A 17,500-nucleotide genomic window follows, 5' to 3' on the forward strand; every position below is an offset into this window, starting at 1 on the left:
AAAGACACACACACGCACATAAAGAGACACACGCACACATCCACACACGCACATGCATACACACACAAACACAGAGACACACACACACTCACACACACACACTCACACAGAGACTCACAAACATAGAAAGACACACAAACACAGAGAGTGACAAACGCACAAACGCAGAGACACACACACGCACATAAAGAGACACATGCACACATCCACACACACACATGCACACACACACACGCACACACAAACAAAGACATGCACACAGAGACAGACACACACTAAAACACATGCATGCACACACACACACACACACACACAAATACACATGCATGCACACACACAGAAAGACACACACACACACATAAAGAGACACACGCACACATCCACACACGCACATGCATACACACACAAACACAGAGACACACACACACATAAAGAGACACACGCACACATCCACACACGCACATGCATACACACACAAACACAGAGACACACACACACTCACACACACACACTCACACAGAGACTCACAAACATAGAAAGACACACAAACACAGAGAGTGACAAACGCACAAACGCAGAGACACACACACGCACATAAAGAGACACATGCACACATCCACACACACACATGCACACACACACACACGCACACACAAACAAAGACATGCACACAGAGACAGACACACACTAAAACACATGCATGCACACACACACACACACACACACACAAATACACATGCATGCACACACACAGAAAGACACACACACACACAAACAGAGAGACACAAAAACACATGTGCATGCACACACAAACACATGTGCATGCACACAAAAACACACACACGCAGAAACGCACAGAAAAAGACACACACAAACACACGTGCATGCACACACACACACACACATGCACACCCACAGAGAGAAAGACAAACACACACACACAGAGAGACATGCACACACACACACACACACACACACACAAATATAGAAAGACATACAAGCACAGAGAGACACATGCACACACACACACATCCTCACACACACACACACACTTCATTCAATCATTGCCCTACTGGACGGATCAGGAACAGCAGGGTCCTACAAATGTGTTCCAGCCACTCTGGTTGTACAGGATCATATCACTGCTCAGCTCCACATTCACACACTCTAACACACACACACACACACTGTCTGTGTCTGCAGAAACCGTACGCGTGTCAGATCCAGGGCTGTGGAAAACGCTACACCGACCCCAGCTCTCTGCGCAAACACATCAAATCTCACTCGCTGAAGGAGCAGCAGGCCCGGAAGAAGGTACGAGAGACACCAAAACACACACCGCAGCAGACCGAGGGCAGGTTAAAATCATTTCTCTAGAAGTTTTCATTTCTCTGCCTGGAATATGGCCATGCCATGAAAGCGGGCTTTGTCGACATGGTGCATATCTACCAGGGTAAGCCAAGAGCAGCGTTCCTGGACCACCGTCTGGCCACCGTCTTCCCCAGGTATGGAAGGCAGACTTAATTCATGAGAGCATAGTCGGCCATCATGCAGAACTCATGCATCAAGCCTGGGGAAGAATAGTCAGAGAGGAAAGAAAAGTAGTGAGAAAGAAAAAAGAAAGAACAGGAGAATGAATGAAAGAAAGAAAAGAAAAGAAAGAAAGAAAAGAAGAATTAAAGGAAAGAAAAAAGAAAGAAAAGGAGAATGAAGGAAAGAAAGAAAAGAAAAAAAAGAAAAGAAAAGAATTACAGGAAAGAAAAAAGAAAGAAAAGGAGAATGAACGAAAGAAAGAAAGAAAAAAGAACGAAACAAAGAAAGAAAAGAAGAAAGAAAGAAAGAAAGAAAGAAAGAAAGAAAGAAAGAAAGAAAGAAAGAAAAATACAGTAAAAAATGAAAGAAAGAAATAAAAGAAGAGTTAAAGAAAAGAAAGAAAGAAAGAAAAGAAGAGTTAAAGAAAAGAAAGAAAGAAAGAAAAGAAGAATTAAAGAAAAGAAGGAAAGAAAGAAAGAAAGAAAGAAAGAAAGAAAGAAAGAAAGAAAGAAAGAAAGAAAGAAAAGAAGAATTAAAGAAAAGAAAGAAAGAAAGAAAGAAAGAAAGAAAGAAAGAAAGGAAGAATGAAAGAAAGAAAGAAAGAAAGAAAGAAAGAAAGAAAGAAAGAAAGAAAGAAAGTAAGAAGAATTAAAGAAAAGAAAGAAAGAAAGAAAGAAAGAAAGAAAGAAAAAAAAGAAGAAAGAAAGAAAGAAAGAAAAGAAAGAAAGAAAGAAAGAAAGAAAGAAAGAAAGAAAGAAAGAAAGAAAGAAAGAATGAAAGAAAAGAAAGAAAGAAAGGAAGAATTAAATAAAAGAAAGAAAAGGAGAATGAAAGAAAGAAAGAAAGAAAGAAAGAAAGAAAGAAAGAAAGAAAGAAAGAAAGAAAGAAAGAAAGAAAGAAAGAAAAGAAGAATTAAAGAAAAGGAGAATGAAAGAAAGAAAGAAAGAAAGAAAGAAAGAAAGATAGAAAGAAAGAAAAAAGAAAGAAAGAAAGAAAGAAAGAAAGAAAGAAAGAAGAAAGAAAGAAAGAATAAAAGAAAGAAAGAAAGAAAGAAAGGAAGAATTAAAGAAAAGGAGAAAGAAAGAAAGAAAGAAAGAAAGAAAGAAAGAAAGAAAGAAAGAAAGAAAGAAAGAAAAGAAGAGTTAAAGAAAAGAAAAAAGAAAGAAAGAATGAAAGAAAGAAAGAAAGAAAAGAAAAACAAAAGGAAAAAGAAGGGAAGAAAGAAAGAAAGAAAGAAAGAAAGAAAGAAAGAAAGAAAGAAAGAAAGAAAGAAAGAAATCTAAAACTGTTCAAGGTTTATTTCAGGTTTACAGACGCTCCGACACATTTCTCAATACTCAGGTCACTTTGGCAGAACTCTTGACACAGTGAGCACAGCAGAAGTCTCTGTGGGCTAAACTGAGGATCAACTCTCGTTGTTTTGGCACAAAATGCATTCAGTGACTACATCGCTCAAACTTCATCAATTCTTTTCTCACTCAGACACAACAACTGCTGAAAATCTGTGTACGTTCAGGACATTTCGCATGTGCTGACATACTATTTTCAACACTGTTAAACTGTCATTCAACACAATAACTGAAACATATATCAATCTAAAAATACAGCAGCCGGATCAGCATTACTGTTGTACCTGTATCAGTGGATGGAGGGTACACACATTCTTGTATTTTGGAATTACTTAATTAATAAAAATAAATAAAGGACATAAAAGATTGAGGAATTCTGCATCATGACTGATTCATCCCAGTAACGTACACTGCAGTTATAAACAGAGACGTGTCCTTGTTTTACACAAGAAAACACTGTAATGCTGCATGTTGTTAGTGTGTTTAGCTCATTGTTTTCAGAATCAGAATCAGAAAGAGCTTTATTGCCAGGTATGTTCACACATACGAGGACTTTGTTTTGGTGACAGAGCTTCTGCAGTGCAACAGAATTACAGAGACATTTACATTTAGTCATTTAGCAGACGCTTTTATCCAAAGCGACTTACAAATGAGGACAAAGAAGCAATTTACACAACTATAAGAGCAGCAGTGAACAAGTGCTACAGGCAAGTTTCAGGTGTGTAAAGTCTAAGAAGCAAAGCATTAGTAATGTTTTTTTTTTTTTTTTTTTTTTGAGAGAGAGAGAGAGGGCACAGTTAGTGGTATAGCCAGAGAGGCAGTTAAGATTAGGAAGGAAAGTGGAGACTAAACAGTTGCGTTTTTAGTCGTTTCTTGAAGACAGCAAGTGACTCTGCTGTTCTGATGTAGTTAGGGAGTTCATTCCACCAACTGGGCAGATTAAATGCGAGAGTTCGGGAAAGTGATTTCTTCCCTCTTCGGGATGGAACCACGAGGCGACGTTCATTCACAGAACGCAAGTTTCTGGAGGGCACATACATCTGCAGAAGTGAGAGCAGATAAGGAGCAAAGCCAGAGGTCGCTTTGTAAGCAAACATCAGAGCTTTGAATTTGATGCGAGCAGCAACTGGCAGCCAGTGCAAACGGGTGAGTAGCGGAGTGACATGTGCTCTTTTGGGTTCATCAAAGACCACTCGTGCTGCTGCGTTCTGAAGCAGCTGAAGAGGTTTGATAGAACTAGCTGGTAGCCCGGCTAGTAGAGAGTTGCAATAGTCCAGTTTGGAGAGAACAAGAGCTTGAACAATGAGTTGAGCTGTATGTTCAGATAGGAAGGGTTGGACCTTTCTGATGTTATAGAGTGCGAATCTGCAAGATCGAGCAGTTCTAGAAATGTGGTCAGAGAAGTTCAGTTGGTCATCAATCGTAACTCCAAGGCTTTTTACCATTTTGGATGCAGTGATGGTTGCTCCATCCATCTGGATTGAAAAGTTATGGTGAAGAGTCGGGTTGGCAGAAACTTCAAGCATTTCCGTTTTCATGAGGTTAAGCTGGAGATGATGATCTTTCATCCAGTGTGAAATGTCTGACAGGCAGGCTGAAATGCGAGCTGGAACCGAGGGATCATCAGGGTGAAAAGAGAGGTATAGCTGGGTATCATCAGCATAGCAGTGGTAGGAAAATCCATGGATGACTGTTCCTAAAGATGCCGTGTAGATAGAGAAGAGAAGTGGCCCAAGAACAGAGCCCTGAGAGACAGGACAAACAACAGATAATAAATATATAAAAAAAAATAAAAATAGAATTAGTCAGTACAAATATACAGATTGACGTTATATGTGCAGCTGTTATCTGCAAATTGGCATGTAAAGTGTGTTGTTAAATAAGTGTATATGTGTATAAAAGTGTATGGCAAGTAGTGATGTTGATTTCGCAATTATTATCATCAAGTGTTCATGAGATGGATTGCCTGAGGGAAGAAACTGTTTCTGTGTCGGGGTGTTCTGGTGCGCAGTGCTCTGTAGCGTCGACCAGAAGGTAAAAGTTCAAAGAGGCAGTGTGCTGGGTGTGAGGGGTCCAGAGTGATTTTGGCAGCCCTTCTGCTCGCTCTGGATAAGTACAGTTCTTGGGGAGTAGGAAGGGTTGTACCAGTGATTCGCTCAGCAGTCCGAACTATTCGACGTAGTCTTTGGAGGTCGTATTTAGTAGCTGAGCTAAACCAGACAGTTATTGATGTGCAGATGACTGATTCAATGGTGGAGGTGTAGAACTGTTTCAGCAGCTCCTTTGGGAGGTTAAACTTCCTCAGCTGACGAAGAAAGTACAGCCTCTGTTGAACTTTTTTGACAATGGAGTCAATGCGAGTCCCACTTCAGGTCCTGAGAGAAGGTGGTGCGCAGGAACCTGAATGACTCCATTGCTGCCACGATGGAGTTTTGTGGGTGACAGTGTGTTTGTGGGCTGTCCACCTCTGTGTTCTAGAAGAATGAGTTTATTTAAGAGCTGAATCAAGTGTTTTGGTAGTTGTAGTGCATTCTGAATGTGAAATGAACTGCTACCAAGCTGAAAGTCGCTTAGGAGAATTGTGTGAAGAGTTGGGACCCAAGTGTTTGGAAATGTGTCCTAGTGTCTGTACAAAACTGTAATTAATAACATCACTCAAATGTAAATAAAAGCTGAATAAATATATATTAAGGGTGACGCAGTGGCGCAGTAGGTAGTGCTGTCGCCTCACAGCAAGAAGGTCGCTGGTTCGAGCCTCGGTTAGTTGGCGTTTCTGTGTGGAGTTTGCATGTTCTGCCTGCATTCCTCTGGGTGCTCCGGTTTACCTCACAGTCCAAAGATGGTACAGGTGAATTGGGTAGGCTAAATTGTCTGTAGTGTATGTGTGTGTGTGATTGAGTGTGTATGGGTTTCCCAGTGATGGTTGCAGCTGGAAGGGCATCCGCTGCATGAAACAAATGCTGGATAAGTTGGCGGTTCATTCCGCTGTGGCGACCCTACATTATTAAAGGGACTAAGCCAACAAGAAAATGAATGAATGATAAATATATATTTACACACATTTATATAAGTAAATAAATAGATTCAGTGTGCAGAAATCGTTTTGAGTCCATCATTCCGTTTGTTTATTTACTTATGCTAATGTGGGTACAGTTATATTTACTCCGTTTTTATATTAATTTCAGTTATATTATTGAATAATATGCAAATTGTATGTGATTTATGATTTAAGTCATATTTTCTGCCTTTTAGTAGATCTATTATATGAGAGACTTGCTTTGTTTAGCAAGCAAACTCGGGACTCGAACCAGTGACCTTCTTGCTGTGAGGCCATAGTGCTAACCACTGAGCCACCGTGTCATATTCAATGTTCATATTTCTACCTTCAATCTGTACGTTCATCCGCTGCCAAGAAAGAGTCTGAAACTGCAAGAGTTAGAGATGAAGTGCGTATAGAATTCGCCATCGGAGGTGTTGATAACCGAATCTCTAAAACTTGTAACTTGTTAGCAGCTTTGTGTAGGAGCCGTTCATTATGACAGAGGCACAAAATAAAGGTCACGTCACCATAGATACAGATTCCTCAGGTGGAGAGAAAATAGTGCCGCAACATCCACTCGCACCAATCAGCCACTCACCATGTATTATTAGATACGCTAAATATAAGCACGCAGGTCGAGAGCAGCGGTATTTTAAGCGGCGATATTACACCATATGCTCAGGATTAATTACTGTATATTCAGTTCAATTAAGCAAAGGATTATGAGCCAATTATACGAGCCATTATCTCCACTTGTTGTCATCTGTTTGCTTTATTTGCAGGGTAAATGCAGTCAGTGCGGAATCACAATTTAATTTCTTGGTTGTATTGTGAGTGCTGTTGCAAAAATCATGAGCATTTTTTTGTCTTGTTTTTAGTCCAAGCATCTAAAATTCGTAAATTAAGAAGCATTTTCTAGACATGCAACACATATCGTCTTGTTTTTGGTATTGTCTTCTCAATGGCAGATTATTTCGCTTGTTTTAAGGAAAAACTCACTTATTTTTGACGCATTATTTCTGAAAACAACACAGTATTTTGTAATTATCTAAAAAATGCTTCTTGATTTAACAATTTTTAGATGTTTAAACTAGAAACTCTTGCTGTGCGTGATCTTTTTTTACATTTCTAGAATTTTTCAGGATGTGAGAAAATACACTATAATCAAATGTTATGAATAGTTATGATTTTCAATGTTGCTGAAAGGCTCTCACTGGATTATCTTTGATTAAAATTAGACATAAATATGATTGCAATGTAATAATGCAATGTTTTCTGCTTCAATGTTTTTATTTACATTATTATATTTTACTTAAACAACCCAGGCTCGTTCTGAAAATGTACCCCTGCATACATTTCTGGAGATCATCAAATGATCCCAGGAGGTACATTTCTTTTCATTCCAGGCTCATTCTGAAAACATAGTCCCGCGGATGTTTTTGGAAACCGCGAAATACATCCCGGGAGGTACGTATTGTTGCAGTTTTTGTTTTCATGAATCTGCAAGAGACTGCTGCGAGTGCTTTTTGCCAAATGTCTCTCGCGAGTGCCATTCGCGCCTGCGCTGTTCTCGCGTAAACCTACCAGAGGCCGCTGTCGAACGAGCATCTGTCCGACTGGCTGAATGATCGACTGGGCGATTGACCCACCCTCCTCCTTCCCTGAATCCAACCAATTTTACCGGTTGACCTACCCGCCCGCTTACTTCCCTAAACCCAAGCAACAATTTACAAAAGCCGTCCAGAAAAAGAAAAGCCCTCGTCTGATTTTTTTAACCACGTTTTCAGATTTTACCACATTCTCACCCTGTTATGAACTTGTTCACTTTTGTTTCTTGGATTCTGTCATTTTCTTACCTGATTTCTGGAACCGCTCTTCCCCGTACTCGAACCCGGTTGTTGTCGTGGTCAGCTCCTCTCTGCGTCTCAAGTCCAACGACATACAGGACAAGCTAACCCAGGCATGGGCAAACTCAATCCTCGAGGGCCGGTGTCCCTGCAGAGTTTCGCTCCAACACTAATCAAACACACCTGAACACCCTAATTAGTGTCTTCAAGATCACTAGAAAGCTACAAGCAGGTGTGTTTGATTAGGGTTGGTGCAAAACTATGCAGGGACACCGGCCCTCCAGGATCGAGTTTGCCCATCCCTGAGCTAACCGGTCAAACTGGTTGCAGCGGGAAAGCCCTCAACACGACGGTAAGCGGTCAGCTGGTAAGCACTAAAAGGAACGGCATCACACCGCCCCGTAGCATTCGCTTAAAAAAATGAAATACAGCCATACGTACCTCCGGCTACATAATTCGCGGTCTCCAGAAACGTCCATGGCACTACGTTTTTAGAATGAGCCTGGGTTGATTTTTTTGCAGTTTTTGTTTTCGTGACTCCACCAGAGGTCGCTGTGTATGCTTTTTCAGATCTTAAATTTCTCTCATGAGTGTTATTTACACCTGCTGTTCTCACATAGATCCACCAGAGGCCGCTGTCGACTGACTGACTGACCGACTGACCCACCCACTCACTTCCCTAGACCCAAATGACAGTGTTTTCAAAGGCAATGCAGAAAAAAGAAAAGCCCTCACAAAAGCCGAAAAATAAAATAACAGGTGTAAAATCTGAAAACATGGTAAAAATCATGTTACCATGTTTTCAGATTTTACACCTGTTATTTTATTTTTCGGCTTTTGTTTTTGTTTTACCTGCTTTCTGGAACCGTTCTTCGCCAGACTCAAACCCAGCTGTTGCTGTCAACTCCGCTCTGTGTCTCAAGTCCGCCGTCAAATGTGACGAGTCACTGGACAAACGTAACAGCAGAAAAGCCGTCCATACAGAGGTAAGCGGTCAGCTGGTAGCCCTTAAAAGCAATGGCGTCATACCGTCCCGTAGTGTTCGTTTTAAAGACGAAATTCAGCCAAACGTACCTCTGGCAACACAATTCACCATCTCCAGAAATGTATATAGAGCTACATTTTCAAAATGAGCCTGTGTTGGATTTAACTTAGTAATTATTATTTATATGCTAAGATTTTATCAAAATTTTTTTTGAAGAATAGAGAGTTCAAAAGAAGAGCATTTATTAGCAATATACATTTTATTATTCTTTTATTATTATTATTTTATTATTATTTAGAATTATAAATGCCTCACTGTTGTTTAATGAATCCTTACAGAATAAATGTAATTTCCTACTATATTTCTGGTGGTGTATTTAACACAAGCTCATTCGGAAACCATCCCCCTATATACATAGGGGTGAAATATGTAGAGGATTTCTGGTGAAATATGTAGTCAGAGGTGGTAATGGCTGCATTTCATATGTATGGCTGCAAACGAACGCTATGCGGTGGGATGATGCCGTTCCTTTTCGCGCTAGCAGCTGACCGCTTACCTCTGTGTGGATGGCTTTCCTGCTGTTACCAGTTTGTCCGGTAGCTCGCAGCATACGTCGGTGGACTTGAGATGCAGAGAGGAGATTGCGACAACGGGGTACAAGTCTGGAGAAGAACGGTTCCAGAAAGCAGGTAAGACAAAAGCAAAAAAATAACATAAACAAGTAAATAACAAGGTGAGAACGTGGTAAAATCTGAAAACAGTCAAAATCAGGGAGCTTTTCTTTTTCTGGATTGCTTTTGAAAACATTATTGGTTGGGTTTAAGGAAGGCGGTGGGTGGGGGGATCGTTCAGTCGGTCAGTCAATCGACAGCGGCCTCTGGTGGATTATGGGAGAACAGCAGGCGCAAATGGCACTCGTGAGAGAAATTTAAGATCTGAAAAAGAGTACACAGTGACCTCTAGTGGATTCGCGAAAACAAAAACGGAAAAAAATGTACCTCCTGGGATGTATTTGGCGCTCTCCAGAAATGTATATAGGGGTACATATTCAGAATGAGCCTGGGTTGGGTGTAATTTACAACAACAGAAACACACAAAATGAAGAAGCATAACTGTTTACGCATCAGATTATCAACTTATTAACATTACTAATTACTAGGTAAATATGAGAGTGTGTCATGTGCTATGTTACAGTCAGATATAACGGGGCTAATGCATTTTTATTAAAATAATATTTCACGGTATCATGTGTGTATAATGTTTTTCACTGAATTTTAATCAGGTAAAAATGTAAATCATATCTTTTTTTAAAGAGATTCACCCCAAAAATTTAAAATCACCTCATCATTTACGCTTTACCCTCATGTGGTTTAAACCTTTATGAGTTTCTTTCTCCTGTCGAACATAAAAGAAGATATTTTGAAGAATGCTGGAAAAAACTGGTCTTGACTTCCATTGTAGGAAAACAAATACTATGGAAATCAATGGGTTTCAACAAGCAGCATTTTTCAAAATATCTTCCTTTGTGTTCAACAGAAGAAAGAAGCAAGTGAAGGATGAGGAAATGATGGCAGAGTTTTTATTTTTTGGGTGAACTGTCCCTTTAAATCAGATAAATCAGATGTAGGATGTTGGTAAGCTGAATGTTAGCTCTATATTGTCACACACTGGCCTCTTATTCATAGTGTAATCGGTTTCTGCTGTATTATTATTATTATTTTTTTATTATTATTATTATTATTATTATTATTTTATTATTATTATTATTTTATTATTATTATTATTATTTTATTATTATTATTATTTTATTATTATTATTATTATTATTATTATTATTATTGTTATTATTATTATTATTATTATTATTTTATTATTATTATTATTTTATTATTATTATTATTATTTTATTATTATTATGCATTAATTCCCTAAGTCTGATTGTGTGTGCGTGTATATGTGTGTGTTGTGCTGTAGTTGAGACGCAGCTCAGATCTCAGTCAGGACGGACTCAGCGAGTGTTTGACGGTTCAGCCACTGCAGCACAGCCTCTCCACACAGGACCTGATTGAGAGCAAGCACCACTCACCCACAGACGACCTCTACACCGGTATAAACCTCTTCATGTGCTTATAAAGCTCTCTGCGTTGTTGTATTTATTATAATTTGATGGTATTTGTGTCCGTCATCATTTCACAACCTTTTCTCTACAGCATCAAAAGTTACGGAGCACAAAGTCATTTCAATGGGAGCTAAAGTCTGCATGTTTTACATTGTTTATTTAACTAGCGCACATTGTTACTCTTTAGATGAACAATTAATCTGTGCAGGTTAATCGACTAATGAAAAGTTTGTTTTCAGTCTGAGCATCTGCTTTTGCGTTTGGTAAAAATACAGAAAGTTTTACATGAGAAATTTACAAAGTCAATGTAAATGCTGAAAAACAAAGGCGAATTTCCATCGCAACCGCATTTTCCACACAGGTGTCAAAACCAGTTCTTATGTGGTAGACGACTGGTGTCAAATCCAGTTCCTGGAGGGCCGCAGCTCTGCACAGTTTAGTTCCAACCCTGCTTCAACACACTTAAGCTGCAGTCACACTGGGCTTTTTCTCCCATAGACTTCCATTCATACGCACACAAATGCGTCAGACCGGAAACGCAGGGTCATGCATCGAGTTTCGCAGCTTGGTGAACTCTGACCTGCGAAATCGCATCACTTGACTGCGTGAGACCAATCGATGATCAAAACACGACCCCTCTGTGCAGAAATTAAAAACATGGAGCGATCGCTGTTTTCTTTTAAATGTCTAATAAGTTTGTTTAATACCGCCCCTTTTCGCAGCGCCGCACGACAGAATTTCGCACACACAAAGCCCGGTGTGACCGCAGCTTAACCTGTAGGTTTCAAACAAGCCTGAAGGACTCAATTAGTTTGATCAGGTGTGTTTAATTAGGGTTAAAGCTAAACTGTGTAGAGCTGCGGATTTGACACCTGTGATGTACCACATAAGTTAAAATAATTCAACTCAAGCTGAAGATTAGTGTGAGGTGAAAAACATCCCTCGGGTGAACTAGAGTGAATGATGCGGTGCTCCACGATTGGTTTAAACCCAGCATTAGAATAAAGATGTGTTGGCCAATCAGAACCAAGAAAACAGCATGCATGCAGAGGTCACGACATGACCACACGGGTCGAGCAGACAAACCACGTAGAAAAAAAAGCAGTGTTTAAATTGATCTGTGTTTGTGTGGACAGGGCTGGACTGCAATCGCTAACTTTATTGTTTGATTAGACAGATTAAGTTACACGAGCTGGATTCACCAGTCAGATACACTAGTAACAAACTGAGGACACCTGCTGGTTACAAGGGGGTAATGGAAAAAATACTAAAAGTCTAAAAAAAAACACACAAAAAAAATCTAAAACTTTACAGTAATAAAAATGAGCAGATCATTATCGGTTGCTGGCAGACACAAATGTAATTATTATATTTATAGTTATTGTCCTTGGTGTGAATGGCCCTTTATTCAAGACAGTCCTCGCTGCAGCCTGCTTGATGACATGCTTGATGACATACAGGACCAGGTCCACTACATAATGGATGATGGCCTACACTCCTCCCAACCCTGAACCCAACCATCACAGTAGTATGGGCGTTACCTTAGTGGGCGGTACAATGTCCACTACATATTGGACCTGGTCCAGCACATCATCATGATACAGACTGCATCTTGTTTTATTTTCCATATAAGAAAACTCCTCCTCCAGGAAACAAACATCAGATGTTTCGTTTATTGCAGCAGTAACTGAGGCACAGGCTGTAAAGGCTCCACCCTCTTTTCAAAAGCAGCAGCTCATTTACATTTAAAGATACACACACATAAAAGTGAAGTTGCTTCTACTCAGAAACAAAAGAAACATCTACACCATACTGAAAGATCTGTGGGGTGTTTTGAGCTGAGACACATTCTGGGGACACCAGAGAAGTATCACCTCTATTTTTAGACCACTTCTAGCTGCAGTTCATAAGGTCTCCAAACTTCAACACTAATCTTATAGTTTAAAATGTATGTTATCTGCTCATTTGACGCGTTTGTTATCCATTTGACTTGCAGGTAAAGTGTTTAAAGTGTTTATTCTTCTCTTTTTTAACTTGATCAGCTTAGTTTAAAAAAGAAAGAGGATAACGGGGTGTCAGCATCAAGGATTTATTACCTTCTGCATTTGGCAGAGGCTTTTTAAACGAGGCAATTTACATGGCATTTATGATAGAAGCTTCAATATATCATTTCATTCATTCCCCACAGCTCAAACCGATGACTGTGCCATTGTTAGAGCTTGAGCTATAGAAAGCTTACATGTCTTTCATGTCATTAAAAAAATGCCTTCGCATACCATAAGCGATATAGCATACCATGAGACTGAATGGAAAAGCACAGGGGTGAAATAAGTCTCTCTATTACATGCCATTCCTCACACTGAAGAACAACAGCAGCAGTACAGTGTAATGCCAAAGCGTGTTCGGTGTAATTGGCTATAAAAAGCTTTCAGAACATTTTTGTTGAGTTATTTATACATTAAAGCGTGGGCTAAAGCTAGCTAATCTAACCACTGTTTTGCTTAAGAGTGATGGTTCTCTGTTTTTCTCTTCTGTCGATGTGCAAGTCTTCACCCTGAACCAGCCGAGTCAAACAAACACCCTGAACAGCCCAATGCAGATCGCAGCCAGTCCACAGACTCATCAAACTCATCATCAGACTCACCAGACTTATCAGATCCAGCAGATTCCTCAGACCCATCAGATCCAGCAGACTCATCAGGCTCACCAGATCCAGCAGATTCACCAGACTCAGACTCGTCAGACTCACCAGAATCATCAGATCCATCATCAGACTCACCAGAATCAGACTCATCAGGCTCACCAGAATCATCAGATCCATCATCAGACTCACCAGAATCAGACTCATCAGGCTCACCAGACTCATCTCTCTCCGCATGGGCCGCTGCCACCATTACCGGGAAACAACAGGTGGGAAAACTGCATCTGTTTATAATCACTGGCATCAAATGTGCTGATTACAAATTAATAATTCACTCAAGGATGGAAATTTACTCATAATTTTTCTCCCTCATGCTTTTCCAAACCTGCTCGGTTTCTTTTTTCTGCTGAACACATTATGGTGATGTTTTGAATAATGTTAGTAACTGGACAGCTGACCTTAACCATTGACTACCATAGTATTTTTCCACCTCAGTGGTGTCATTACCAAAAAACATTTGTTTTAATTCCAGAAGTTTTCAGTCAATTCAGCAACAATATTAATTACCTAAAACTGCCCAAAACATACATTAGATTTTTGTTCTGATCATGAATATTCATAAATCACGTTGGTGCATTCCTAGTTCCCTTTTAGTTCAGTAACTTCAACAACAGAGTAGGAAAAGGGCAAATACATGCCTATGAATTGGCAAGAGAAGCTCCTCACAGGTTCAAACTCTTATAATCAGCTGAGTATATAAGCAGATCTTGCCAGATTTTGGCTTTAGAGCATACATGTACTGAACTGACATACACTGCAAAGCTGAGATCCCTCTGAGTTTCCAGTTTCCCAAATCCAGTGGGGCTATGATGCATTCAGCGGCATTCGAGCTGGACTTTTTCCCGTCCCCTGGCATTTCACTGGATACATATAAGAGTAGTCTAACAGAAGTTTCCCTAAGAGAGCAACACTTTATCAAGAGGTTGTACTGGCTGTGCATTTCCGGATTCCCTGTCACAGGATGATGGGCATGATGATCTCTGGGGGTCCAGCATGTTCTCACTCCGAAGGCATGACTGTTGCACAGCTAAAATCGTAGCTCCTACTTGCAAAAGAACAAGCCATTCTTGTTGCTTCCTGCAGCATGGTGAGCACTAGGGGCTAACCTGTTTTCCAAATTAAGCCTGCGGACCAACCACTCCTCCACTCGCTCCATCCAAGCGTCGAGTGTTCCTACACTAGGATGAAAGAAAGTAGGTAAACCCTCCACTTCTTCAATCCTTCTTATTCACTCCTCTTCACCACCCTTGATAGTGGGCCACTTAGGGGTTATGAAGCTATTCCCCAGGTAGAGCGTCTCATTGCGGTCAACCTTTACCCACATTTGTGCCGCTGCCTGGAGAGATAAGCCGAAACTCTTGTCCAAAGCGTGTAAGTTATCTGTGTCTCTCACGGCCAGAGCTTACGCTCCTGTGGTCCAAGTCGCCTCTGCCCTGCATTTTGCAACCCAGGCTCATTCTGAGAACGTAGTCCCGTGGACGTTTCTGGAGACCGCGAAATACGTCCCGGGAGGTACGTATTTTTGCAGTTTTTGTTTTCGCAAATCCGCGAGAGGCCGCTGCGCACACTTTTTCCCGCGCCATTCTCGTGTAAACCCGCCAGAGGCCGCTGTCGAACGACCTTCCGCCTGTCTGCCTGGTTGATAGAATGATTGACCGTGCAACCGGCCAATCGGCTGACCCACCCTCCTCCGTCCCTAAACCCAACCAACGACGATTCACAAAAGCCGTCCAGAAAAAGAAAAGCCCTCGTCTGATTTTTACCACATTTTCGGATTTTGACCACATTCTCACCCTGTGACGAACTGGTTCGCTTCATTTTTTGGATTTTGTTTGTTTTTTGTTTTCTTACCTGATTTCTGGAACCGCTCTTCCCCGGACTCGAACCCGGTCGTCATCGTCGTGGTCAGCCCTTCTCTGCGCCTCGAGTCCGCCAAAGTACACGAAGAGCTAACCGGACAAACTGGTTGCGGCGGGAAAGCCCTCCACACGGAGGCGAGGAACGGCATCACACCGCCCCGCAGCGTTCACTTAAAAAAATGAAATGCAGCCGTACGTACCCCCAGCTATGTATTTCGCGGTCTCCAGAAACATCCGCGGGACTACTTTTTTGCAATGAGCCTGGGTTGGCATTTTGTGTCCACGTATCAACGGTACCAAATACTGGCCGAGGATTCCCCCTCCCGGGATTCTGGGAGAGGAGTGAGGAGTTCAGTTTGCCAAGTTCAGGAGTGTGTATTTTACTACAGTCTAGCCTCCCCTCATGGCAAAGGATCCAGTCAAGCTGGTCCATACAGCCAAGATGAAATTTGTGTTTTACAGGCCCTACATCATCATGCTCAAAAAGAGCAGTGGGCTATGGCCATTCCTGGTTCTGCACCTTTTAAATTGTTATCAACACTAGATTCTTTTTAAAATGCTCAGGCAGAAACCCATCCTCCAGTGCTTCTGTCCACAGGATTGGTTGGAAGCCATAGATCAGGAGTCACCAATTCTGTTTCTGGAAAGCTACCTTCCAGCAGAATTACGCTCAAACCCTGTTTAAACACACCTCAACCAATTTATTAGGACTTGAAGCAGCACTTGATAATTAGAGGCAGGTTTGTTTGGTCAGGGTTGCAACTGGAACTGACCCCTGCCATAGACCTTAAGCATGCATACTTTAATGCCTTGATGTTCCCTCGCCTCAGACCATTTCTCCAGTTTGCGTTCGAGGGCCGGGAATGGTTGTCCAAAGTTCTTCCCTTTGGGCTGTCGCTATCCCCACAGCTTTTCACTAAACTTTTGGGGTGCCCTAGTGCCACTCCAGCTCAACGGTATCTGCATTTTACACCATCTTGATGTCGGGCTTATTTTAGCGCAGTCTCCTGATCAGTTGATTATGCACAGAGGCATGGTGAATAATAGGGCTTTGGGTCAACCGAGAAAAAAGCATGGTCTCCCCCGGGCAGAGCATCTCCTATCTTGGCATTGAGCTGGACTCAGTCTCCATGGATGTGCTGAGCATGTGCTGGACTGCCTGAAGCAACAGTAAAACAGTGGTCCCACTGAAGTTCTTTCAGATGCTCCTAGGGCAAATGACATCCGCAGCTGAAGGTCACAAGGTAGATTTTTCTCCTGAATCATCTGTTGATCTGCATCCCAATCATCAGAAATACTGCAGAAGACCTACTGGAACCCACATGGAGCCAAGATTCTCACAGAAATCAAGTTTTATGAAGGAGAAATCATGGTTTGGGGTTAGATTCGGTATGGGGCCGTGCGAGAGATCTGCAGAGTGGATGATCAACATCGACAGCCTGAGGTATCAGGACATTTGTGCTGCCCATTACATTACAAACCACAGGAGAGGGCAAATTCTACAGCAGGATAGCGCTCCTTCTCATACTTCAGCCTCCACATCAAAGCTACTGAAAGCAAAGAAGGTCAAGACGCTCCAGGATTGCCCAGCCCAGTCACCAGACATGAACATTATTGAGCATGCCTGGGGTAAGGTGAAGGAGGAGGTGTTGAAGATGAACACAAAGAGTCTTGATGAACTCTGGGAGTCCTGCAAGAAGGCTTTCTTTGCCATTCCAGATGACTTTATTAATCAGTGATTTGAGTCATTGCAGAGATGTATGGATGCAGTCCTCCAAGCTCATGATGGAGTCAGACACAATATTCATTCTGTTTCCACTGCAGCATGACCACATATTCTATACTGGACATTATTGAAGGTTCAGTGACCAGACTTTAGTCTAAGCAGAGTCGGACCTTACTGTCCTAATGAAATCAGTCAAAATCAAGACATGATTATATTTTATTGTGCTCAAATAAGCGTCATCTAGAGGCCTTTGCCTTTCATATAAGCCACTTCTGATACCAAATGATCAACTAGAAGTCAAGTTATTATCTGCTGTTCCTAAAACTTAGATAGGCCACAAG

General features: G+C 41.2%; 1 protein-coding gene across 1 annotated transcript in view; it reads left to right on the plus strand.

Moving 5' to 3' along the window:
* The window catches only part of glis3 (GLIS family zinc finger 3), a 55,526-nt gene that overhangs the window by 31,220 nt on the left and 6,806 nt on the right, over window positions 1-17,500 (plus strand). The window contains exons 6-8 of the mRNA XM_056466198.1: window positions 1,204-1,314; window positions 10,729-10,861; window positions 13,420-13,783. Of these exons, the coding sequence (XP_056322173.1) occupies window positions 1,204-1,314; window positions 10,729-10,861; window positions 13,420-13,783 (608 nt within the window). The remainder of the gene's footprint in view (window positions 1-1,203; window positions 1,315-10,728; window positions 10,862-13,419; window positions 13,784-17,500) is intronic.

Source organism: Danio aesculapii, chromosome 10 (assembly GCF_903798145.1).
Source record: "Danio aesculapii chromosome 10, fDanAes4.1, whole genome shotgun sequence".
NCBI lineage: Eukaryota > Metazoa > Chordata > Actinopteri > Cypriniformes > Danionidae > Danio > Danio aesculapii.